Source organism: Hyla sarda, chromosome 11, assembly GCF_029499605.1.
Source record: "Hyla sarda isolate aHylSar1 chromosome 11, aHylSar1.hap1, whole genome shotgun sequence".
In the NCBI taxonomy this organism is placed as follows: Eukaryota; Metazoa; Chordata; class Amphibia; order Anura; family Hylidae; genus Hyla; species Hyla sarda.
The window spans coordinates 104,363,449-104,390,041 of NC_079199.1; the positions used below are offsets into that span (position 1 = coordinate 104,363,449).

Consider the following 26,593-nt stretch of genomic DNA (forward strand, 5'->3'; position numbering starts at 1 on the left):
TTGAATAAGGTGACCATGTAAGAGATTACAGGGCAATTACATCCGGTGACCATATGAATGATTACAGTGCAGTTGCTTACAGTGACCATGTAAGAGGTTACAGTGCAGTTACAGCTGGAGACCGTATGAGTGATTACAGTGCAGTTGAATAAGGTGACCATGTAAGAGATTACAGGGCAATTACATCCGGTGACCATATGAATGATTACAGTGCAGTTGCTTACAGTGACCATGTAAGAGGTTACAGTGCAGTTACAGCTGGAGACCGTATGAGTGATTACAGTGCAGTTGCATCCAGTGAAGGAGTACAGTGCAGTTACATCTGGTGACCGTGTAAGTGATTACAGTGAAGTTACATCCGACAACCGTGTTTGTGATGACAGTGCATTTACATCCGGTGACCATATGAAAGATTACAGTGCAGTTACATCCAGTGACCGTGTAAGAGATTACAGTGCAGTTACATCTGGCGACTGTATGAGTGATTACAGTGCAGTTGCTTAATGTGACCATGTAAAAGGTTGCAGTGCAGTTACATCTGGTAACCGTGTATGTGATTACAGTGCAATTACATCCAGCGACTGTATGAGTGATTACAGTGCAGTTACATCTGGTGACCAGAAAGGGGGCGACTGAAGGCCCGTAGATCGTGGGGGTCCCCAGCATCAGGTCCCCTTTGGATAGGGGATAAGATGATTTCCAGTGGAGTGCCCCTTTAAAAAGGTGGGTGCGGGGCCCTGTATAGGAGATGGCGGGTGGCCCTTAATAAATAAACTTTTTTTTTTTTGTAGAAATATTTTTTTTATTTTTGCGTATACTGCCATACAAACAGCGGCGGATACTGATATAAAACACAGGATATTGGTCCGGTACCAGTCGTGGAGACCTTGTTAGGTAGTAATAAAAGTAGTGATAAGATATAAAAAAACGTCCTTTATACATCATAATACTGTAGTGTTCGCTCACACGTCACATGACGCGCGGTGGGCGGAGATATTGCTTTATTTCAATGTATAAAAAAAAAAAAAAAAAAACGTGGCAGAATTATGGTAAGACACGCCTGCAGCTCCCCCTAGGGCCATGAATGCCTCTTTTTCTGTGTTCTAAGACAGTGTTTCCCAACCAGGATGCCTCCAGCTGTTGCAAAACTACAACTCCCAGCATGCCCGGACAGCCGAAGGCTGTCCGGGCATGCTGGGAGTTGTAGTTTTGCAACAGCTGGAGACCCCCTGGTTGGGGAAACACTGTTCTAGTAAGTTTGATATGTTTCCCAGCTTACGCTGCTTGATAATGTCTTCCATGCTGCTGCAGTTTCTGAGGGTTTTACATGTTGGGAATTGTAGTTTTGCAACAGCTGGAGGAACACTATTCTAGAGATTATCCATTTTTTTTTTTTTTTTTTTTAAATGGCGCCATTCTTGTTTTCAGGTCGTGCGAGATATTACAACTTGGCTCAATTCCCATCAATGGAACAGAGCTGCAATACCGCACACTACCTGAAGACAAGAGCGGCGCTATTTATTTCTTTTTTTAGTATAAAACAGAGTGGAGCTACATCATGACAGTGCAGAGGTCCACAATGGAGGCGGCCATTTTTTTTTTTTTTTAGATTAGATTACATTCTAGTGTCGTCTGTTTCCATCCCCCGTTGTTCGCCGTCTTACCGTATTTGTGCTTGCGGTACGTGAACATGAAACGGTCATATTTATGGCAGTCTGGACTCTCTCGTACACTAAGGCGGCGCCCATGTCCGACCAGTCTTTATTATACAGCGGAGGCCGCCGTCGGCTGACTTTCCCCATGTACCGCCATCTACTTCCTGTGCTGCTATTTAACGTCCCCCCCCCCCAATCCCGCCCCATAAAAACGCCCCATCCTGTATTCACTCTCTAGTTATAAAAACTACGGAAATAAAAATTATAGAAAACTTTTGCTAGTAATAAAAAAAAAAAAAAACATCCGGCAGTGACCATCGGTACAGACCGCGGGGCGGAGCCTCAGACTGCAGCGCAACGCAGCTATTAAAAATATAGAATATATATATAAAAGACGGATACAAGACACACAGGGCGCCGGGGTGTAGACCGGGCACCAGTACAAAGAACATGTGCAAAGGCGGCACAGTGGTGGGAGGAGACGCGCGTTCCGTTATATCTACGGTATTAGAGTTATCGCTCGCGGTACAATCTGTGTAATGGGCGGCGCGGTTTGTAATGTTAATGCCAGTCTCTTATTCCGCAGCTCCGTAATACCATATGAGGACGAAGTTACAGTGTACAGCGCCCCCGTGTGGACTGAGGAACCTGTCACCAGAACGTACCCAGCTAAATCAGTCACATGACCCTTCACGCAACTGCTGACTGATGGGAGTGAAGTGGCTACGTATGCTCAGTATTATTGGTAATTGATTCAATCTATTTCACCCCCGAGCCCTTAGGGGGTTGGGTTTGCTTCCATTTCACCCCCGAGCCCTTAGGAGGTTGGGTTTGCTTCCATTTCACCCCCGAGCCCTTAGGAGGTTGGGTTTGCTTCCATTTCACCCCCGAGCCCTTAGGAGGTTGGGTTTGCTTCCATTTCACCCCCGAGCCCTTAGGAGGTTGGGTTTGCTTCCATTTCACCCCCGAGCCCTTAGGAGGTTGGGTTTGCTTCCATTTCACCCCCGAGCCCTTAGGGAGTTGGGTTTGCTTCCATTTCACCCCCGAGCCCTTAGGGAGTTGGGTTTGGTTCCATTTCACCCCCGAGCCCTTAGGGAGTTGGGTTTGCTTCCATTTCACCCCCGAGCCCTTAGGGAGTTGGGTTTGCTTCCATTTCACCCCCGAGCCCTTAGGGAGTTGGGTTTCCATTCATTTCACCCCCGAGCCCTTAGGGAGTTGGGTTTGCTTCCATTTCACCCCTGAGCCCTTAGGGAGTTGGGTTTGCTTCCATTTCTAGGGGTTCAGTTCCGGTATCAGGTTTTCATTCACCACCTGACCCTGGATTCTGCGGCAGGTGAACCAGGTGGTGTCCAGAGCATTGTACACTGTAAGTTCAATTAGATGCCCGCTCTCTCCTTCAAAGCATTGCCAGTCCCAGGGGGCAGAGCCAGCAGCGCCCCGGCCTAGCAGTTGGAGGCGTGGATGTTCCCCAACTGCCCGGCAGCCAGCATCAGGATATCCTTCTTCTCCTTGTGGTAGCGAAGCTCCTTCCCAGCGAGCCGAGCCTCGTCCAGTTGTCTCTCGGTGGCCGCTAGCTCTCTGGTGAGGATTCCAGGACTGTCCTGTTCTCGGTTCACCCAATCCATGGCCATCTGATTCCTCATATCATCATCCAGTGCCCGATGGGAGTAGTGAGCCAACACCTCCTGTACAGAACATGAATGTCTGATCAGAAACATCGCGAAAGGACAGAGAGGGTGATAGACGAGAGGACGGGACGTACCTGGCGGGAGCACTGACGTTCCCTCATCGCCTTCAGGCTACCGTTCCAGTGCAAGAGCTGGAAGACCGTCATCAGCTCCTGAAAGACCAGAGGGGGCAGTATTATAGTAGTTATATTCTTGTATATAGGAGCAGTATTATAGTAGTTATATTCTTGTATATAGGAGCAGTATTATAGTGGTTATATTCTTGTATATAGGAGCAGTATTATAGTAGTTATATTCTTGTATATAGGAGCAGTATTATAGTAGTTATATTCTTGTATATAGGAACAGTATTATAGTAGTTATATTCTTGTATATAGGAGCAGTATTATAGTAGTTATATTCTTGTATATAGGAGCAGTATTATAGTAGTTATATTCTTGTATATAGGAGGTAGTATTATAGTAGTTATATTCTTGTATATAGGAGGTAGTGTTATAGTAGTTATATTCTTGTATATAGGAGCAGTATTATAGTAGTTATATTCTTGTATATAGGTGGCAGTATTATAGTAGTTATATTCTTGTATATAGGAGCAGTATTATAGTAGTTATATTCTTGTATATAGGAGCAGTATTATAGTAGTTATATTCTTGTATATAGGAGCAGTATTATAGTAGTTATATTCTTGTATATAGGAGCAGTATTATAGTAGTTATATTCTTGTATATAGGAGGCAGTATTATAGTAGTTATATTCTTGAATATAGGAGCAGTATTATAGTAGTTATATTCTTGTATATAGGGGCAGTATTATAGTAGTTATATTCTTGTATATAGGAGGCAGTATTATAGTAGTTATATTCTTGTATATAGGAGCAGTATTATAGTAGTTATATTCTTGTATATAGGGGCAGTATTATAGTAGTTATATTCTTGTATATAGGGAGCAGTATTATAGTAGTTATATTCTTGTATATAGGAGGCAGTATTATAGTAGTTATATTCTTGTATATAGGAGCAGTATTATAGTAGTTATATTCTTGTATATAGGAGCAGTATTATAGTAGTTATATTCTTGTATATAGGGGCAGTATTATAGTAGTTATATTCTTGTATATAGGAGCAGTATTATAGTAGTTATATTCTTGTATATAGGAGCAGTATTATAGTAGTTATATTCTTGTATATAGGAGCAGTATTATAGTAGTTATATTCTTGTATATAGGGGCAGTATTATAGTAGTTATATTCTTGTATATAGGAGCAGTATTATAGTAGTTATATTCTTGTATATAGGAGGCAGTATTATAGTAGTTATATTCTTGAATATAGGAGCAGTATTATAGAAGTTATATTCTTATATATATGGCGGTATTATCACCTGGACCTTCTATATATGTTGTAGTCCATATTTATACCTGGAATTCCAGCATGGATTTGCCCTTGTTTGACTCCAGCATGAAGCGGAAGGCTCCGATCCCGGTGTTTGGGTTATCGGCTTCCTCGCGATTTCCCTGTAAAAGTAGAACATATATATCGGAGCGGTCAGAGTCGTCCGGCTCATCTGCGGATTGTTACATCATCTGCTTTTAATTGGAGGAAACACAAAAATAGAGACGAGGGATTTGGGGAGGGGGGTGCAGGGATGATTCCTCTCAGTGGCCTCAGGGGGGCAGTATCAGCCTAATGAGGATAAAATTTAATCGGGACACAAGTTCTTTTTTTCGTAAACCAATAAAGAGGCGCGTGATACGTGGCCCCGGGGGACGGCTGCATCTGTGACGAATAAGCACCAGCACGGGGGACTCATTTATAGCCGAATCGGGGGCGATTTTCACACGGAGGGAACAAAGAAAAGTCTGTACAGGAGGGAGAGGAGCAGACGGGAGATGCCGGGGGAGCGGATATTCTCAACCATCGGGGGCGCCATGGTTTACAACAGGGTATATTACAATCAAATTTAGCCTCAGGACAACTCCATTAACCCCTTTCGCTCCTGACTGCAGTATTTAAGAGTGTTTCCCAACCAGGGTGCCTCCAGCTGTTGTAAAACTACAACTTCTAGAATGCCCGGACAGGCTGAAAGCCCAAAACACTTCCACAAGCGGAAATTCCAAAGTGTCTACGGGAGTGCGGAATCTTATAGAAGTGTATTGGGTTTTCATTTGAGGCGGAATTCTGCTGGCAAAAATCCCGCTGCTGTTCACCGCACGTTACATTCCAACACGGAACGGTTCCAACAAATACCCTTTTTGTAGAGTTTCTCATCATGTTTTACTACTTATAAAATAAATAAAATTGCCATTTTCTGACCCCTATACCTTTTTAAAGTACAGTTTAATTTACATGATATTTTAATAGTTTGTACGATGCTATATGTTTATGGGTTTTTTGTGATTATTTTTTATTATTACTATTTATTCATTTACATTTTTTTAATCCATTAGGGTCTTTTATTTTCCTTTTTTGCCTACTGTAGTTCATTTTGGTACCGTGTTTTGTTGTGATGGAATTTTGATGGCTTTGTATACATTTTTTTTCTGGTATAGAAAGTGACCAAACATACGCAATTCTGGACTGCATTTTTTTTACGTATAAGCCATTTAACTGTAAAATGTAATTAAGTTCTATTTTAATAGTTTGGACTACAAATGTTTGTTTATTTTAGTTGACATTTTAATTAATAAAAATGGGATAAGGGGGATGGGTGGGTGATTAGGGAAGGGGTTCATTCACATTTAGTAACTCTTTATTCACTACTTTCCAGTCTCCATAGGAGACTATTACATGGGATCTTTCAATTTTATACACTGAACAATGCTATGCCAAAGAAGAGCACTGATCAGTGTTATCGGCGCTCCATTAGTGCAGGCTGCTGAGGCTGGAGGAGTTTAACCTGTTAAGGAACAAGGGCATACCTGTACGTCATAGCGGGTTGGACCCAGCCTCTAACAACGGCAGGGACCCGTGGCTAATAGCGCGCAGCACTGATCGCGTTGCCGCTCGCTATTAACCCTTTAGACGCGGCGTTCAAAGTTGAATGCCGCATCTAAAGTGAAAGTAAATCCTTGCCGGTTAGCTCAGGGGGCTGTTCAGGATCGCCGTGGCAAAATCGTGGCATGCCCGAACAGCTGTGACACAGCAGGAGGGTCCCTTACCTTGCCTCCTGGTGTCCGATCGCCGAGTGACTGCTCAGTGCCTGAGATCCAGGCATGAACAGTCAAGCAGCAGAATAATTGATCAATGGTTTCCTATGAGAAACCATTGATCAATGTAAAAGATCAGTGTTTGCAGTGTTATAGTCCCCTATGGGATAACAATGATCAGTATAAGAGATCAGTGTGTGCAGTTTTATAGTCTGCTATGGGATAACAATGATCTGTGTAAGAGATCAGTGTGTGCAGTGTTATAGTCCCCTATGGGATAACAATGATCAGTATAAGAGATCAGTGTGTGCAGTTTTATAGTCTGCTATGGGATAACAATGATCTGTGTAAGAGATCAGTGTGTGCAGTGTTATAGCCTCCTATGGGATAACAATGATCAATGTAAAAGATCAGTGTGTGCAGTGTTATAGTCTTCTATGGGATAACAATGATCAATGTAAAAGATCAGTGTGTGCAGTGTTATAGTCTCCTATGGGGGGCTATAACATTGCAAAAAAAAAAAAAAACAAGTGAAAAAAAATAAGTGAAAAAATTAAAGGTAAAGATCATTTAACCCCTTCCCTAATAAAAGTTTGAATCACCCCCTTTTCCCATTTAAAAAAAAAAAAAAAGTATAAATAAAAATAAACATATGTGGTATCGCCATGTGCAGAAATGTCCGAATTATAAATTCCAAAGTCCAAAATACTGTATTTTTGGTCAATTTTTATATAAGGAAAAAATGAATAAAAAGCGATCAAAAAGTCCGATCAATACAAAAATGGTACTGCTAAAAACTTCAGATCATGGCGCCAAAAAAATTGAGCCCTGATACCGGCCCGTACGCGGAAAAATAAAAAAGTTATAGGGGTCAGAAGATGACAATTTTAAACGTATACATTTTCCTACGTGTAGTTATGATTTTTTCCAGAAGTGCGACAATATCCAACCTATATAAGTAGGTGATCATTGTAACCGGATGGACCTACAGAATAATAAGGCGTAATTTTTACCGAAAAATTTACTGCGTAGAAACAGAAGCCCCCAAAATGGCTTTTTTTTCCCCTCTTTTGTCTCACAATGATTTTTTTTTCCGGTTCACCGTAGATTTTTGGGTAAAATGACTGATTTAATTACAAAGTAGAATTGGTGGCGCAAAAAATAAGCATCATATGGATTTTTAGGTGCAAAATTGAAAGAGTTATGATTTTTTTAAAGGTAAGGAGGAAAAAACGAAAATTCAAAAACGGAAAAACCCTGAGTCCTTAAGGGGTTAAAGGGGTACTCCGCTGGAAAACTTTTTTTTCTCTCTCTCTCTCTCTCAATCAACTGGTTCCAGAAAGTTAAAACAGATTTGTGAATTACTTCTATTTAAAAATCTTAATCCTTCCAGTACTTCTCAGCTGCTGTATACTACACAGGAAGTTCTTTTCTTTTTGAATTTCCTTTCTGTCTGACCACAGTGCTCTCTGCTGACACCTCTGTCCATTTTAGGAACTGTCCAAAGCAGGAGAAAATCCCCATAGCAAACATATGCTGCTCTGGACAGTTCCTGACCTGGACAGAGGTGTCAGCAGAGAGCACTGTGGTCAGACAGAAAAGACCTATTCAACTTCAGCAGCTAATTAGTACTGGAAAGATTCACATTTTTTTTAATAGAAATAATTTACAAATCTGTTTAACTTTCTGGAGCCAGTTGATATGAAAATAAATTTTTTTTTTTTTTTTTTAACACGAACACCCCTTTAAAGCTGTCTGTTGTCCATAGCAACCAGAGGTCAGCTTTCATTTGGTTAATCTCTGGTCGCTATGGGCAACCAAGCCGGATTTACCTGTTATTTACATTCCACAGCCTGAAGACTCCATACAGGCCTAATACTTCACAGCTGGAGGTTTGTTACTGTGTATCCAGCCCAGGCAATCCTGCTGGCACACTGTAACAAACCATCAGCGCAGGAGCAAGAATGTCACTGATGCACTGTAACGACCCGACAGCTGCGAGGAGAGGCCGTGGTCTTACATTGAACGTGGCCAGGGCCTCGCAGACGCTCTTCTCGATGAACTCGTCGGTGATCCGGCGGGACGGGTGCTCGTTAAAGACGGAGTTCATCAGGGCGATCTTGGCCGCGCTCCTCCTGGCCTCCGCTTTAGTCGGACAGAACTAGAACAGAGGAAAAAAACAGAAGCAATGACACTCAACGTCCAGATGGGGGCAGCGTTTCCCAACCAGAATGCCTACAGCTGTTGCAAAACTACAATTCCCAGCATGCCCGGACAGCCGCATGCTGGGAGTTGTAGACTTGCAACAGCTGGAGGCCCCCTGATCTATGGCCGTTACCTGGAAGCTCCCGAAGCAGCTGCCCCCGGGGAGGGTGACGTAGCAGACGTATGGCGGACTATTGGACGGCACCATCTCGTACACCACCAGCGCGCCGTTCTTCAGCTCCGCCCCCCGCGTCTGCTTCATCTGCCAGAACTCCTGTAGCGCCTCCACCACGTTCACTGCCGGCGAGAGAAGGGAAACGGGATGAGACGGGGCCGCGCCCAGCGCCAATGTTGTGTTTCTATACAGCTGTGTCAGGACGATGTCATCCCGCTCGGCTCATTAGATTCCTGGACACAGCTGGGGAGCGGATCAGGATAGGAGCGGCCAGATGTGCAGAGCCTTAAAGGGACACGACCGTCCTGACTAACCCCAAACTGAGGTCCGAACCCGACTGCCTCCCCCCCAAAACTGAGGACCGGTCCAGACTGCCTCCCCCCCCCCCCCCCAAAACTGAGGTCCGCTCCAGAATGCCTCCCCCCCAAAAAAACTGAGGTCCGGTCCAGACTGCATCCCCCCCAAAACTCCTCTCCCCCCGGAGTACACCCTCCTCTCTCTCTCCCCCCGGAGTACACCCTCCTCTCTCTCTCCCCCCGGAGTACACCCTCCTCTCTCTCCCCCCCCGGAGTACACCCTCTTCTCTCTCCCCCCCCGGAGTACACCCCTCTTCTCTCTCCCCCCCGGAGTACACCCTCTTCTCTCTCCCCCCCCGGAGTACACCCTCTTCTCTCTCCCCCCCCGGAGTACACCCTCTTCTCTCCCCGGAGTACACCCTCCTCTCTCCCCGGAGTACACCCTCCTCTCTCCCCGAAGTACACCCTCCTCTCTCCCCGGAGTACACCCTCCTCTCTCTCTCCCCGGAGTACACCCTCCTCTCTCTCCCCCCGGAGTACACCCTCCTCTCTCTCCCCGGAGTACACCCTCCTCTCTCTCCCCCGGAGTACACCATCTTCTCTCTCTCCCCGGAGTACACCCTCCTCTCTCTCCCCGGAGTACACCCTCCTCTCTCTCTCTCTCTCTCTCCCCGGAGTACACCCTCCTCTCTCTCCCCCCGGAGTACACCCTCCTCTCTCTCTCTCTCCCCGGAGTACACCCTCCTCTCTCTCTCTCTCTCCCCGGAGTACACCCTCCTCTCTCTCTCTCTCCCCGGAGTACACCCTCCTCTCTCTCTCTCCCCCCGGAGTACACCCTCCTCTCTCTCTCCCCCCGGAGTACACCCTCCTCTCTCTCTCCCCCCGGAGTACACCCTCCTCTCTCTCTCCCCCCGGAGTACACCCTCCTCTCTCTCTCCCCCCGGAGTACACCCTCCTCTCTCTCTCCCCCCGGAGTACACCCTCCTCTCTCTCTCCCCCCGGAGTACACCCTCCTCTCTCTCTCCCCCCGGAGTACACCCTCCTCTCTCTCTCCCCCCGGAGTACACCCTCCTCTCTCTCCCCCCGGAGTACACCCTCCTCTCTCTCTCCCCCCGGAGTACACCCTCCTCTCTCTCTCCCCCCGGAGTACACCCTCCTCTCTCTCTCCCCCCGGAGTACACCCTCCTCTCTCTCTCCCCCCGGAGTACACCCTCCTCTCTCTCTCCCTCTCTCTCTCCCCCCGGAGTACACCCTCCTCTCTCTCTCCCTCTCTCTCTCCCCCCGGAGTACACCCTCCTCTCTCTCTCCCTCTCTCTCTCCCCCCGGAGTACACCCTCCTCTCTCTCTCCCCCCGGAGTACACCCTCCTCTCTCTCTCCCCCCGGAGTACACCCTCCTCTCTCTCTCCCTCTCTCTCTCCCCCCGGAGTACACCCTCCTCTCTCTCTCCCCCCGGAGTACACCCTCCTCTCTCTCTCCCCCCGGAGTACACCCTCCTCTCTCTCTCTCTCTCTCTCCCCCCGGAGTACACCCTCCTCTCTCTCTCTCTCTCTCTCTCCCCCCGGAGTACACCCTCCTCTCTCTCTCCCCCCGGAGTACACCCTCCTCTCTCTCTCCCCCCGGAGTACACCCTCCTCTCTCTCTCCCCCCGGAGTACACCCTCCTCTCTCTCTCCCCCCGGAGTACACCCTCCTCTCTCTCTCTCTCCCCCCGGAGTACACCCTCCTCTCTCTCTCTCTCCCCCCGGAGTACACCCTCCTCTCTCTCTCCCCCCCCCGGAGTACACCCTCCTCTCTCTCCCCCCCCCCGGAGTACACCCTCCTCTCTCTCCCCCCCCCCGGAGTACACCCTCTTCTCTCTCCCCCCCCCCCGGAGTACACCCTCTTCTCTCTCCCCCCCCCGGAGTACACCCTCTTCTCTCTCCCCCCCCCCCGGAGTACACCCTCTTCTCTCTCCCCCCCCCCCGGAGTACACCCTCTTCTCTCTCCCCCCCCGGAGTACACCCTCTTCTCTCTCCCCCCCCGGAGTACACCCTCTTCTCTCTCCCCCCCCGGAGTACACCCTCTTCTCTCTCCCCCCCCCGGAGTACACCCTCTTCTCTCTCCCCCCCCGGAGTACACCCTCTTCTCTCTCCCCCCCCGGAGTACACCCTCTTCTCTCTCCCCGGAGTACACCCTCTTCTCTCTCCCCGGAGTACACCCTCCTCTCTCCCCGGAGTACACCCTCCTCTCTCCCCGAAGTACACCCTCCTCTCTCCCCGGAGTACACCCTCCTCTCTCTCTCCCCGGAGTACACCCTCCTCTCTCTCCCCCCGGAGTACACCCTCCTCTCTCTCCCCGGAGTACACCCTCCTCTCTCTCCCCGGAGTACACCATCTTCTCTCTCTCCCCGGAGTACACCCTCCTCTCTCTCCCCGGAGTACACCCTCCTCTCTCTCTCTCTCTCTCTCCCCGGAGTACACCCTCCTCTCTCTCTCTCTCTCCCCCCGGAGTACACCCTCCTCTCTCTCTCTCTCCCCGGAGTACACCCTCCTCTCTCTCTCTCTCCCCGGAGTACACCCTCCTCTCTCTCTCTCTCCCCGGAGTACACCCTCCTCTCTCTCTCTCCCCCCGGAGTACACCCTCCTCTCTCTCTCCCCCCGGAGTACACCCTCCTCTCTCTCTCCCCCCGGAGTACACCCTCCTCTCTCTCTCCCCCCGGAGTACACCCTCCTCTCTCTCTCCCCCCGGAGTACACCCTCCTCTCTCTCTCCCCCCGGAGTACACCCTCCTCTCTCTCTCCCCCCGGAGTACACCCTCCTCTCTCTCTCCCCCCGGAGTACACCCTCCTCTCTCTCTCCCCCCGGAGTACACCCTCCTCTCTCTCTCCCCCCGGAGTACACCCTCCTCTCTCTCTCCCCCCGGAGTACACCCTCCTCTCTCTCTCCCCCGGAGTACACCCTCCTCTCTCTCTCCCCCCGGAGTACACCCTCCTCTCTCTCTCCCCCCGGAGTACACCCTCCTCTCTCTCTCCCCCCGGAGTACACCCTCCTCTCTCTCTCCCTCTCTCTCTCCCCCCGGAGTACACCCTCCTCTCTCTCTCCCTCTCTCTCTCCCCCCGGAGTACACCCTCCTCTCTCTCTCCCTCTCTCTCTCCCCCCGGAGTACACCCTCCTCTCTCTCTCCCTCTCTCTCTCCCCCCGGAGTACACCCTCCTCTCTCTCTCCCTCTCTCTCTCCCCCCGGAGTACACCCTCCTCTCTCTCTCCCTCTCTCTCTCCCCCCGGAGTACACCCTCCTCTCTCTCTCCCCCCGGAGTACACCCTCCTCTCTCTCTCCCTCTCTCTCTCCCCCCGGAGTACACCCTCCTCTCTCTCTCCCCCCGGAGTACACCCTCCTCTCTCTCTCCCCCCGGAGTACACCCTCCTCTCTCTCTCTCTCTCTCTCTCTCTCCCCCCGGAGTACACCCTCCTCTCTCTCTCTCTCTCTCTCTCTCTCCCCCCCGGAGTACAACCCTCCTCTCTCTCTCCCCCCGGAGTACACCCTCCTCTCTCTCTCCCCCCGGAGTACACCCTCCTCTCTCTCTCCCCCCGGAGTACACCCTCCTCTCTCTCTCCCCCCGGAGTACACCCTCCTCTCTCTCTCTCCCCCCGGAGTACACCCTCCTCTCTCTCTCTCCCCCCGGAGTACACCCTCCTCTCTCTCTCCCCCCGGAGTACACCCTCCTCTCTCTCTCTCCCCCCGGAGTACACCCTCCTCTCTCTCTCCCCCCGGAGTACACCCTCCTCTCTCTCTCCCCCCGGAGTACACCCTCCCTCTCTCTCTCCCTCTCTCTCTCCCCCCGGAGTACACCCTCCTCTCTCTCTCCCTCTCTCTCTCCCCCCGGAGTACACCCTCCTCTCTCTCTCCCCCCGGAGTACACCCTCCTCTCTCTCTCCCCCCGGAGTACACCCTCCTCTCTCTCTCCCCCCGGAGTACACCCTCCTCTCTCTCTCCCCCTCTCTCTCCCCCCGGAGTACACCCTCCTCTCTCTCTCCCCCCTCTCTCTCCCCCCGGAGTACACCCTCCTCTCTCTCTCCCCCTCTCTCTCCCCCCGGAGTACACCCTCCTCTCTCTCTCCCCCTCTCTCTCCCCCCGGAGTACACCCTCCTCTCTCTCTCCCCCTCTCTCTCCCCCCGGAGTACACCCTCCTCTCTCTCTCCCCCTCTCTCTCCCCCCGGAGTACACCCTCCTCTCTCTCTCCCCCTCTCTCTCCCCCCGGAGTACACCCTCCTCTCTCTCTCCCCCCGGAGTACACCCTCCTCTCTCTCTCCCCCCGGAGTACACCCTCCTCTCTCTCTCTCTCTCCCCCCGGAGTACACCCTCCTCTCTCTCTCTCTCTCCCCCCGGAGTACACCCTCCTCTCTCTCTCTCTCTCCCCCCGGAGTACACCCTCCTCTCTCTCTCTCCCCCGGAGTACACCCTCCTCTCTCTCTCCCCCCGGAGTACACCCTCCTCTCTCTCTCCCCCCGGAGTACACCCTCCTCTCTCTCTCTCTCTCTCTCCCCCCGGAGTACACCCTCCTCTCTCTCTCTCTCTCCCCCCGGAGTACACCCTCCTCTCTCTCTCTCTCCCCCCGGAGTACACCCTCCTCTCTCTCTCTCTCTCCCCGGAGTACACCCTCCTCTCTCTCTCTCTCTCTCTCCCCGGAGTACACCCTCCTCTCTCTCTCTCTCTCTCTCCCCGGAGTACACCCTCCTCTCTCTCTCTCTCTCTCTCTCTCTCTCTCCCCCCGGAGTACACCCTCCTCTCTCTCTCTCTCTCTCTCTCTCTCTCTCCCCGGAGTACACCCTCCTCTCTCTCTCTCTCTCTCTCTCTCTCTCTCTCTCCCCCCCCGGAGTACACCCTCTTCTCTCTCTCCCCCCCCGGAGTACACCCTCTTCTCTCTCTCCCCCCCCGGAGTACACCCTCCTCTCTCTCTCCCCCCCCGGAGTACACCCTCCTCTCTCTCTCCCCCCCCGGAGTACACCCTCTTCTCTCTCTCCCCCCCCGGAGTACACCCTCTTCTCTCTCTCCCCCCCCGGAGTACACCCTCTTCTCTCTCTCCCCCCCCGGAGTACACCCTCTTCTCTCTCTCCCCCCCCGGAGTACACCCTCCTCTCTCTCTCCCCCCCCGGAGTACACCCTCCTCTCTCTCTCCCCCCCCGGAGTACACCCTCCTCTCTCTCTCCCCCCCCGGAGTACACCCTCCTCTCTCTCTCCCCCCCCGGAGTACACCCTCCTCTCTCTCCCCCCCCCGGAGTACACCCTCCTCTCTCTCCCCCCCCGGAGTACACCCTCCTCTCTCTCCCCCCCCGGAGTACACCCTCCTCTCTCTCCCCCCCCGGAGTACACCCTCCTCTCTCTCCCCCCCCGGAGTACACCCTCCTCTCTCTCCCCCCCCCGGAGTACACCCTCCTCTCTCTCCCCCCCCGGAGTACACCCTCCTCTCTCTCCCCCCCCGGAGTACACCCTCCTCTCTCTCCCCCCCCGGAGTACACCCTCCTCTCTCTCCCCCCCCGGAGTACACCCTCCTCTCTCTCCCCCCCCGGAGTACACCCTCCTCTCTCTCCCCCCCCGGAGTACACCCTCCTCTCTCTCCCCCCCCGGAGTACACCCTCTTCTCTCTCCCCCCCCGGAGTACACCCTCTTCTCTCTCCCCCCCCGGAGTACACCCTCTTCTCTCTCCCCCCCCGGAGTACATCCTCTTCTCTCTCCCCCCCCGGAGTACACCCTCTTCTCTCTCCCCCCCCGGAGTACACCCTCTTCTCTCTCCCCCCCCCGGAGTACACCCTCCTCTCTCCCCGGAGTACACCCTCCTCTCTCTCTCCCCGGAGTACACCCTCCTCTCTCTCTCCCCGGAGTACACCCTCCTCTCTCTCCCCCCGGAGTACACCCTCCTCTCTCTCCCCCCGGAGTACACCCTCCTCTCTCTCCCCGGAGTACACCCTCCTCTCTCTCCCCGGAGTACACCCTCCTCTCTCTCTCTCTCTCCCCCCGGAGTACACCCTCCTCTCTCTCTCTCTCCCCGGAGTACACCCTCCTCTCTCTCTCTCTCCCCGGAGTACACCCTCCTCTCTCTCTCTCTCCCCGGAGTACACCCTCCTCTCTCTCTCCCCCCGGAGTACACCCTCCTCTCTCTCTCTCCCCGGAGTACACCCTCCTCTCTCTCTCTCTCCCTCTCTCCCCGGAGTACACCCTCCTCTCTCTCTCTCCCCGGAGTACACCCTCCTCTCTCTCTCTCCCCGGAGTACACCCTCCTCTCTCTCTCTCCCCAGAGTACACCCTCCTCTCTCTCTCCCCGGAGTACACCCTCCTCTCTCTCTCCCCGGAGTACACCCTCCTCTCTCTCTCCCCCCGGAGTACACCCTCCTCTCCCTCTCTCCCCGGAGTACACCCTCCTCTCTCTCTCTCTCCCTCTCTCCCCGGAGTACACCCTCCTCTCTCTCCCCCCCGGAGTACACCCTCCTCTCTCTCTCTCCCCGGAGTACACCCTCCTCTCTCTCTCTCCCCGGAGTACACCCTCCTCTCTCTCTCTCCCCGGAGTACACCCTCCTCTCTCTCTCTCCCCGGAGTACACCCTCCTCTCTCTCTCTCCCCGGAGTACACCCTCCTCTCTCTCTCCCCCCGGAGTACACCCTCCTCTCTCTCTCTCTCTCTCTCCCCGGAGTACACCCTCCTCTCTCTCTCCCCGGAGTACACCCTCCTCTCTCTCTCTCCCCGGAGTACACCCTCCTCTCTCTCTCCCCCCGGAGTACACCCTCCTCTCTCTCTCCCCGGAGTACACCCTCCTCTCTCTCTCTCTCTCCCCGGAGTACACCCTCCTCTCTCTCTCTCTCTCTCTCTCTCTCCCCGGAGTACACCCTCCTCTCTCTCTCTCTCCCTCTCTCCCCGGAGTACACCCTCCTCTCTCTCTCTCTCTCTCTCTCCCCGGAGTACACCCTCCTCTCTCTCTCTCCCCGGAGTACACCCTCCTCTCTCTCTCTCTCCCCGGAGTACACCCTCCTCTCTCTCTCTCTCTCCCGGAGTACACCCTCCTCTCTCTCTCTCTCCCCGGAGTACACCCTCCTCTCTCCCCGGAGTACACCCTCCTCTCTCCCCCCGGAGTACACCCTCCTCTCCCCCCGGAGTACACCCTCCTCTCTCCCCCCGGAGTACACCCTCCTCTCTCTCTCTCTCTCCCCGGAGTACACCCTCCTCTCTCCCCCCGGAGTACACCCTCCTCTCTCTCTCTCTCCCCGGAGTACACCCTCCTCTCTCCCCGGAGTACACCCTCCTTTTTCCCCGGGGCCCGTGCAGCCTCAGCCCCGCTCACCTCTCCCGTAGCCCTGGGTGTGTTTAGCGAAGCTCCGCACCACGGCCTCCACCGCCTCCCGCAGCACCGCCGGGCTGCCCGCACTCCCCGGGATCCCCAGGCCGAGCGGGGGTGGAGGAGCCGAGGCCTGAGCGCCGGGGAACGAGCTGCCGGTCACTCCGGGCCGCAAAGAGCGCAGGGTCCCCGCCGACACCCCGGGCCCGACCCCCGGCTGCAACCGCTGCGGACGGACCGACTCCATGACCGGATAACGGGACTGAGCAGATCGTGCTGTCACTCACAGAGCAGTGGGCGGGGAGGACGTCAGCCAACCAATCAGCGTCAGCATTATCCCGAGTGGGCGGCGCTCTGCGGCCGAATAACGGGACTGAGGAATTCAAGATGCCACTCACAGAGCCAAGAGGAGCGGCCTGGCGCATTCCACCAATCACATCCCAACATAGACCAGATGGGTGTGGCCTCTTCATAAAGTAACGGGACGGGACAGTATTTACAATCGGCTATTAGCAGCCAGAGCCAATCAGAGGCCTTATAAATAAGAGGGGGCGGGGTTAGCTGAAAATAAAAGTGCTGGTGGATGGTAGCTGTCACTCACAGAATGAAGGGGCGGAGCTAGTTTATTAACCAATGAACAGCTTTATATATAACAGTTTGCGGATTATCCCAATAAAGAAAAGGGGCGGTGTTTATTGGGAACCAATCAGAGATCTGATTAATTTAGGAGGCGGGGCGTGAGGTGACAATCATGGCGGAGGTGTCTCTTGTTATCAGGGTGACTCCAGCTGTTGCAAAACTAAACTCCTAGCATGCCCGGACAGCCGAAGGCTGTCCGGGCATGCTGGGAGTTGTAGTTTTGCAACAGCTGGAGGCACCCAGGTTGGGAAACACTGGATTAAGTGGTTAAGGACATGAGATTTTTATTTTGCACTTTTGTTTATTCCTCCTCGCCTTCTAATAGCCAGAACACTTTTATTTTTCCGTATACGCGGATGTTTGGGCGTCACTTTTCTGCGCCGTGATCTGTTGTCTTTATCGGAACCATTTTTGTTTTGATGGGACTTTTTTTTAATTAATTTCTGGCATTTGAAACGACCAAAAATCATAAATTCTGGAAGTTTAGTTTTTTTTTTTTTACCTTTACGCCGTTGACCGCGCGCTTTACTTAACGTAATAGGTTTGCTATGGGGATTTGCTCCTACACAGACAGAGGTGGCAGCAGAGAGCACTGTGGTCAGACTGGAAAGAACTACGCAACTTCCTGTGGAGCACACAGCAGCTGATAAGTACTGGAAGGATTAAGATTTTTAAATAGAAGTAATTTACAAATCTGTTTTAACTCTCTGGCACCAGTTAATTTTAAAATCAATTTAAATTTCTTAAATTTCCTTTAAATCTCATTTATTTTTTATTTTATACAGATTCTATCCACTGAACAGGTAGAGCGGCGCCCGGCTCATCAGGACCCTGTCATTTAGTTGCGGGGATCCGATCAGCCCAGATTTAGATCCTTTTCCCATTTTAGACACCAGACAATCAACTCTGAAGGGTTAATGGCGGACAGCGGCCCGATCAGCGATGTGCAGCATTAGCCATAGGACCTGCCTGCTGATCGCACACTCAGCTCCTGAACACTAGCCTAGATACAAGATGAGATACAGTTGGATACATTGAGGCTCTAGCCTAGATACAAGATGAGATACAGTTGGATACATTGAGGCTCTAGCCTAGATACAGTATGAGATACAGTTGGATACATTGAGGCTCTAGCCTAGATACAAGATGAGATATGGTTGGATACATGAAGGCTCTAGCCTAGATACAAGATTAGATATGGTTGGATACATGAAGGTTCTAGCCTGGATACTAGATGAGATACGATTGGATACATGAGGGCTCTAGCCTAGATACAAGATGAGATACAGTTGGATACATCGGGGCTCTAGCCTAGATACAAGATGAGATACAGTTGGATACATTAGGGCTCTAGCCTAGATACAAGATGAGATACAGTTGGATACATGAACGCTCTAGCCTGGATACAAGATGAGATACGGTTGGATATATGAAGGCTCTAGCCTAGATACAGGATGAGATACAGTTGGATACATTGAGGCTCTAGCCTAGATACAAGATGAGATACGGTTGGATACATGAAGACTCTAGCCTGGATACAAGATTAGATACAGTTGGATACATGAAGGCTCTAGCCTAGATACAAGATGAGATACGGTTGGATACATTGAGGCTCTAGCCTAGATACAGGATGAGATACAGTTGGATACATTGAGGCTCTAGCCTAGATACAAGATGAGATATGGTTGGATACATGAAGGCTCTAGCCTAGATACAAGATTAGATACGGTTGGATACATGAAGGCTCTAGCCTGGATACAAGATGAGATAAGATTGGATACATGAAGGCTCTAGCCTGGATACAACATGAGATATGGTTGGATACATGAAGGCTCTAGCCTAGATACAAATTGAGATACGGTTGGATACATGAAGGATCTAGCCTAGATACAAGATGAGACACAATTGGATACATGAAGGCTCTAGCCTAGATACAGAATGAGATACAGTTGGATACATTGAGACTCTAGCCTAGATACAAGATGAGATACGGTTGGATACATGAAGGCTCTAGCCTACATACAAGATGAGATATGGTTGGATACATGAAGGCTCTAGCCTGGATACAAGATGAAATACAGTTGGATACATGAAGGCTCTAGCCTAGATACAAGATGAGATACGATTGGATACATGAAGGCTCTAGCCTGGATACAAGATGAGATATGGTTGGATACATGAAGGCTCTTGCATAGATACAAGATGAGATACAGTTGGATACATTGAGGCTCTAGCCTAGATACAAATTGAGATACCGTTGGATACATGAAGGATCTAGCCTAGATACAATATGAGATACAGTTGGATACATGAAGGCTCTAGCCTAGATACAGGATGAGATACAATTGGATACATTGAGACTCTAGCCTAGATACAAGATGAGATACGGTTGGATACATGAAGGCTCTAGCCTGGATACAAGATGAGATACAGTTGGATACATGAAGGCTCTAGCCTAGATACAAGATGAGATATGGTTGGATACATGAAGGCTCTAGCCTAGATACAAGATGAGATACAGTTGGATACATGAAGGCTCTAGCCTAGATACAAGATGAGATACGGTTGGATACATGAAGGCTCTGGCCTATATACAAGATGAGATACGGTTGGATATATGAAGGCTCTTGACTGGATACAAGTTGAGATATGGTTGGATACATGAAGGATCTAGCCTAGATACAAGATGAGATACAGTTGGATACATGAAGGCTCTAGCCTAGATACAGGATGAGATACAGTTGGATACATTAAGGCTCTAGCCTAGATACAAGATGAAATACGGTTGGATACATGAAGGCTCTAGCCTGGATACAAAATGAGATACGGTTGGATACATTGAGGCTCTAGCCTAGATACAAGATGAGATACAGTTGGATATATTGAGGCTCTAGCCTGGATACAAGATGAGATACGGTTGGATACATGAAGGCTCTAGCCTGGATACAAGATGAGATACGGTTGGATACATTGAGGCTCTAGCCTGGATACAAGATGAGATATGGTTGGATACATTGAGGCTCTAGCCTAGATACAAGATGAGAAACGGTTGGATACATGAAGGATCTTGCCTGGATACAAGATGAGATACGGTTAGATACATGAAGGCTCTAGCCTGGATACAAGATGAGATACGGTTGGATACATGAAGGCTCTAGCCTGGATACAAGATGAGATACGGTTGGATACATGAAGGCTTTAGCCTAGATACAAGATGAGATACTTTTGGATACATGAAGGCTTTAGCCTAGATACAAGATGAGATACTTTTGGATACATGAAGGCTCTAGCCTAGATACAAGATGAGATACAGCTGGATACATGAAAGAACTAGCCTGGATACAAGATGAGATACGGTTGGATACATGAGGGCTCTAGCCTAGATACAAGATTAGATACGGTTGATACATGAAGGCTCTAGCCTGGATACAAGTTAAGATACGGTTGAATACATGAAGGCTCTAGCCTAGATACAAGATGAGATACGGTTGGATACATGGAGGCTCTAGCCTGGATACAGGATGAGATACGGTTGGATACATGAAGGATTTAACCTAGATACAAGATGAGATACGGTTGGATACATTGAGGCATACAGATTCTCTATGGCATCGTGATGTTACAGCCAGACCTGTATATAAATCCCTCCTCTGGTATTACCCTGCAGTCCCATGTAAATACCATCCCTTCTATGCAGTCCCATGTAAATATCATCCCTTCTATGCAGTCGCATGTAAATACCATCCCTTCTATGTAGTCCCATGTAAATACCATCCCTTCTATGTAGTCCCATGTAAATACCATCCCTTTTATGCAGTCCCATGTAAATACCATCCCTTCTATGCAGTCCCATGTAAATACCATCCCTTCTATGCAGTTGCATGTAAATATCATCCCTTCTATGTAGTCCCATGTAAATACCATCCCTTCTATGCAGTCCCATGTAAATACCATCCCTTCTATGCAGTCCCATGTAAATACCATCCCTTCTATGCAGTCCCATGTAAATACCAGCCCTTCTATGCAGTCCCATGTAAATACCATCCCTTTTATGCAGTCCCATGTAAATACCATCCCTTCTATGCAGTCCCATGTAAATATCATCCCTTTTATGCAGTCCCATGTAAATACCATCCCTTCTATGCAGTCCTATGTAAATACCATCCTGTATATGCAGTCCCATGTAAATACCATCCCTTCTATGCAGTCCCATGTAAATACCATCCCTTCTATGCAGTCCCATGTAAATAGAATCCCCTGTATGCAGTCCCATGTAAATACCATCCCTTCTATGCAGTCCCATGTAAATACCATCCCTTTTATGCAGTCCCATGTAAATACCATCCCTTCTATGCAGTCCTATGTAAATACCATCCTGTATATGCAGTCCCATGTAAATACCATCCCTTCTATGCAGTCCTATGTAAATACCATCCCTTCTATGCAGTCCTATGTAAATACCATCCTGTATATGCAGTCCCATGTAAATACCATCCCTTCTATGCAGTCCTATGTAAATACCATCCCTTCTATGCAGTCCTATGTAAATACCATCCCTTCTATGCAGTCCTATGTAAATACCATCCTGTATATGCAGTCTAATGTAAATACCATCCATTCTATGCAGTCCTATGTAAATACCATCCTGTATATGCAGTCTAATGTAAATACCATCCCTTCTATGCAGTCCTATGTAAATACCATCCTGTATATGTAGTCTCATGTAAATACCACACTTCTATGCAGTCTAATGTAAATACAATCCTGTATATGTAGTCTCATGTAAATACCATCCCTTCTATGCAATCCTATGTAAATACCACACTTCTATGCAGTCCCGTGTAATTACCATATCTTCTATGCAGTCCCATGTAATTACCATATCTTCTATGCAGTTCCATGTAAATTTCATCTTTTTTATGCAGTCCCATGTAAATACCATCCCTTCTATGCAGTCCCATGTAAATACCATCCCTTCTATGCAGTCCCATGTAAATATCCCACTTGCACCAGACACATGTAAATGATATTGCTCACATGACCCGCCCCTTATCATGATGTCACACATACTAGGCGGAGATTAGGGATCGAAGCTGTCAATCACCTATTTACAATTGGTTTATAAGAATCTTTTTCCATAAAACATATAAACAAGAAGATATGGGAACCAATCAGAGCTCTGATTACCTTATTGGGCGGAGCTATCATATATCTGATTACCATAATGGGCGGAGCCTGTGTATGTACCGGTTGTCATAGTGACGCTCCGTCTGGCCCAGGTGGTTACGTGCTGTTAGTTTCGCGCTTTGAGGAGGTTTGTCTCCCGGCGTGACCCGTCCTCCACCCGGAAGTGTCCGGACCCGTGATCTTTACTCTCCGCGGCGGACACACATGGACTCCTGGGTCCGATTCAGCAGCCAGAGCCAGGCCAAGGAGCGGCTCCTCAGGTGACCTCCCCCACCGGAGCTCAGAGTAATGGGACATTATCCTCAACAGACAGTATCACACATGATAAGATTAGATACACAGCTCAGCAGACTGTATCACACATGAAAGGATTAGATACACTGCTCAGCAGACAGTATCACACATGATAGGATTAGATACACAGCTCAGCAGACAGTATCACACATGATAGGATTAGATACACAGCTCAGCAGACAGTATCACACATGATAGGATTAGATACACAGCTCAGCAGACAGTATCACACATAAGATTAGATATACAGCTCAGCAGACCATATCACACATGATAGGATTAGATACACAGCCCAGCAGACAGTATCACACATGATAGGATTAGATACACAGCCCAGCAGACAGTATCACACATGATAGGATTAGATACACAGCCCAGCAGACAGTATCACGCATGGTAGGATTAGATACACTGCTCAGCAGACAGTATCACACATGGTAGGATTAGATACACTGCTCAGTAGACAGTATCACGTGATAGGATTAGATACAGCATCTCAGCAGACAGTATCACACATGATGGGATTAGATACAGCGTCTCAGCAGACAGTATCACACATGATAGGATTAGATACACAGCTCAGCAGACAGTATCACACATGATAGGATTAGATACACAGCTCAGCAGACAGTATCACACATAAGATTAGATATACAGCTCAGCAGACCATATCACACATGATAGGATTAGATACACAGCCCAGCAGACAGTATCACACATGATACGATTAGATACACAGCCCAGCAGACAGTATCACACATGATAGGATTAGATACACAGCCCAGCAGACAGTATCACGCATGGTAGGATTAGATACACTGCTCAGCAGACAGTATCACACATGGTAGGATTAGATACACTGCTCAGTAGACAGTATCACGTGATAGGATTAGATACAGCATCTCAGCAGACAGTATCACACATGATGGGATTAGATACAGCGTCTCAGCAGACAGTATCACACATGATGGGATTAGATACAGCGTCTCAGCATACAGTATCACATGTGATAGGATTAGATACACAGCGTCTCAGCAGACAGTATCACACATGATAGGATTAGATACACAGCTCAGCAGACAGTATCACACATGATAGGATTAGATACACAGCTCAGCAGACAGTATCACACATAAGATTAGATACACAGCTCAGCAGACAGTATAGGATTAGATGTAGTTGGGTCCGGCAGCACAGCGCCTCCATTCTCTGGGGCGGAGTCACGCGGTCCGTGTTAGTCGCGCCCCATGTGATGGAGCCGCTGGACTCCGCACTGATAAGATTACGGCTCTAGACTCTGATTTATGAGCAGAGTCCATGGACGTGAACCACAAGTCCCAGCAGTGCTTCAGAGTGCACTTTGGAAGAACATGCTGGGATTTGTAGTTCATCACGTCATTCACTTTCTGCTTTTAGTATTGGGACGTCTTCCATTCAGTTTGCAGGGAGAGCTGGGTGACCATCCCTGCGGGGGCTCAGATGGCCCCTCTGGTAGTCACTCGCTCTTTCCCACACAGACGCACTTGCTGTTCAGTAGTCTGGGAGAGCTGGGTGATGTGTCCTATCTTTGTGTACTGCAGGACCCCCGATCACATTGTTCTCTCCTTGTAGAGCGGCTCAGTATGCCTGCACATTATTGGGGTACACGCTGCAGAAGAATGGGGCCGGTACTGACGTCCTGACCACCATCAAACAGCTGGAGGCGCACCTGAGCCTTGGGAGGAAGTGTAAGTGCAGCCCCCGACTACACCCCCCCCCCCCCCCCCCCCGATTGCTCTGTCCCCCACAACTCTTGACTGCTCTTTTATCCTCAGTGTTCAGACTGGGCAACTCTGTGGACGCCTTGGAGTCAGCAAAGCGCGCCATCCATCTGTCGGACGTGGTACTGCGCCTCTGCATTACCGTCAGCCACCTGAACAGAGCCATGTACTTCGCCTGCGACAACATCCTGTGGCTGGGGAAGAGCGGCCTGTCCAAGGAGATGGACCAGGAGAAGTGGAGCCTGCGCTCCTTCAGGTGGGTGCTCCTCCTCCAGTCACCTCCAGAGCTGCATTTACTATTCTTCTACTCCAGTCACCTCCAGAGCTGCATTCACTATTCTTCTACTGCAGTCACCTCCAGAGCTGCATTCACTATCCTTATACTCCAGTCACCTCCAGAGCTGCATTCACTATTCTTATACTCCAGTCACCTCCAGAGCTGCAATCACTATTCTTCTACTCCAGTCACCTCCAGAGCTGCATTCACTATTCTTATACTCCAGTCACCTCCAGAGCTGCATTCACTATTCTTATACTCCAGTCACCTCCAGAGCTGCATTCACTATTCTTATACTCCAGTCACCTCCAGAGCTGCAATCACTATTCTTCTACTCCAGTCACCTCCAGAGCTGCAATCACTATTCTTCTACTCCAGTCACCTTCCAGAACTGCATTTACTTTTATTTTCCTGTCACCTCCAGAGCTGCAATCACTATTCTTATACTCCAGTCACCTCCAGAACTGCATTTACTATTGTTATACAACGCGGCAGAGGCCAGTAGAAATGCCACAGCAGGAGGGGGAATGTGTGATCGTGCAGCATGACTGAAAAACAGGTATCCTATATGCAGCTCTGGAGGTGACTGGAGTATAAGAATAATGATTGCAGCTCTGGAGGTGACTGGAGTATAAGAATAATGATTGCAGCTCTGGAGGTGACTGGAGTATAAGAATAGTGATTGCAGCTCTGGAGGTGACTGGAGTAGAAGAATAGTGATTGCAGCTCTGGAGGTGACTGGAGTAGAAGAATAGTGATTGCAGCTCTGGAGGTGACTGGAGCAGACCTGTGACGTGATGGGCGGAGTTCCCCTCTGACGTGTTTCTTCTCCCCTGCAGATATTATCTCTTTGCTCTCATCATGAACCTGAGCCGCGATCTTTATGAGATTAAATTACTGATGGAAGCGGAGAACAGCGGCAAACGCTCCTCCTCCAAAGTGTGGTCGGAGAACGGCGCGGTGTCCCAGGGCGCTCCCCACCACCCCCTGGCGCTGCAGCTGCGTCTGCTCGTACATGTGCTGCGCAGTAACCCCCCGCTCCTGCTGGACCTGGTGAAGAACGCCTGCGACCTCTTCATCCCTCTGGACAAGCTGGGACTATACAAGACCAACCCCGGGGTGGTGGGACTGTGCGGCCTGACCTCCTCCATACTGTCCATCCTCACCATCCTCCACCCCTGGCTCAAGCTGAAGCCCTGAGTGGGCAAGGCCTCTCCATTCAGGGGCGTGGGAAAGCTGGGTGACCTTTTCCGGACCTCGATTTACAGGAGTCGTCTGTGATCAGACATCCCTAATGCATGTTTCCTAACCAGGGTGCCTCCAGCTGTTGCAAAACTACAACTCCCAGCATGCCCGGACAGCCGTTGGCTGTCTGGGCATGCTGGGAGTTGAAGTTTTGCAACAGCTGGAGGCACCCTGGTTGGGGAACACTCCCCTAATATGACACAATCCCCCTCAGCTCATTACTTCCTTCTCTCCTGCTCGCCCCCTTGTCTCTGGTTGCTGTGGGTTCCAGAGGCTCCGCCCAGGAGGAGCCATGTCCAGACACTGCCTGTGTTAACCCTATAATGGCTGTATGCCTCCTGACACCCGATTTCCCCCCCCCCCCCCCCCCACACACTGTAATGAACATGAAGCATGTATATAATGTAATTTTGTAAATAATCTTTACCTGAAGCTGCAAATTAAATATTCACCTTTTATAACCGCGTCCATGGTTACCGCCAAAGGAAGAGACGTCTCTGCGCCCTGCGACTGAGGAAAGCGGCGCTGGGGTCACTGTAATTGTACATATAATGGTCCCAACATCATGGCTTATACTCCAGTCACCCCCAGAGCTGCACTCATGGTCCTTGTATTCCAGTCACCCCCAAAGCTGTACTCACTGTTCTTATACTCCAGTCACCTCCAGAGCTGTATGCATTGTTCTTATACTCCAGTCACCCCCAGAGCTGCACTCATGGTCCTTGT

At 50.1% G+C, this 26,593-nt stretch overlaps 2 protein-coding genes across 3 annotated transcripts; one reads left to right on the top strand and one right to left on the bottom strand.

The window, feature by feature from the left end:
* Positions 1-1,014: 1,014 nt before the first annotated feature.
* LOC130295348 (LIX1-like protein) lies at positions 1,015-16,745 on the bottom strand. Its single transcript, XM_056546005.1, has 6 exons — positions 16,472-16,745; positions 8,826-8,989; positions 8,508-8,648; positions 4,760-4,855; positions 3,418-3,495; positions 1,015-3,340 (listed from the first exon to the last, which is right to left on the bottom strand). The coding sequence occupies exons 1-6, from the start codon at positions 16,710-16,712 to the stop codon at positions 3,098-3,100; spliced, it is 963 nt and encodes a 320-aa protein (XP_056401980.1). The 5' UTR covers positions 16,713-16,745; the 3' UTR covers positions 1,015-3,097.
* Positions 16,746-22,367: 5,622 nt separating this feature from the next.
* On the top strand, positions 22,368-26,230 carry PEX11B (peroxisomal biogenesis factor 11 beta). Of its 2 annotated transcripts, XR_008848793.1 has the most exons (5): positions 22,368-22,551; positions 24,197-24,312; positions 24,400-24,601; positions 25,462-25,918; positions 26,034-26,230. XR_008848793.1 is itself a non-coding variant. In XM_056546006.1 (4 exons), the coding sequence occupies exons 1-4, from the start codon at positions 22,496-22,498 to the stop codon at positions 25,820-25,822; spliced, it is 735 nt and encodes a 244-aa protein (XP_056401981.1). In that variant the 5' UTR covers positions 22,368-22,495; the 3' UTR covers positions 25,823-25,948. The 2 variants fall into 2 exon arrangements, 1 of the variants encoding a protein (XP_056401981.1); XM_056546006.1 differs by lacking the exon at positions 26,034-26,230 and having other exon boundaries at positions 25,462-25,948.
* Positions 26,231-26,593: the final 363 nt, after the last annotated feature.

What these genes read in the sequence shown, in the direction of transcription:
- PEX11B (XM_056546006.1), top strand. Translation starts at nt 22,496, where the DNA reads ATGGACTCCTGGGTCCGATTCAGCAGCCAGAGCCAGGCCAAGGAGCGG. An exon ending in GCCAAGGAGCGGCTCCTCAG is followed by an intron (nt 22,552 to 24,196) that starts GTGACCTCCCCC and finishes CTCTCCTTGTAG; the next exon opens with AGCGGCTCAGTATGCCTGCA. An exon ending in TGGAGCCTGCGCTCCTTCAG is followed by an intron (nt 24,602 to 25,461) that starts GTGGGTGCTCCT and finishes TCTCCCCTGCAG; the next exon opens with ATATTATCTCTTTGCTCTCA.
- LOC130295348 (XM_056546005.1), bottom strand. Translation starts at nt 16,712, where the DNA reads ATGGAGTCGGTCCGTCCGCAGCGGTTGCAGCCGGGGGTCGGGCCCGGG. An exon ending in CACCCAGGGCTACGGGAGAG is followed by an intron (nt 8,990 to 16,471) that starts GTGAGCGGGGCT and finishes TCTCGCCGGCAG; the next exon opens with TGAACGTGGTGGAGGCGCTA. An exon ending in AACGTCAGTGCTCCCGCCAG is followed by an intron (nt 3,341 to 3,417) that starts GTACGTCCCGTC and finishes TGTTCTGTACAG; the next exon opens with GAGGTGTTGGCTCACTACTC.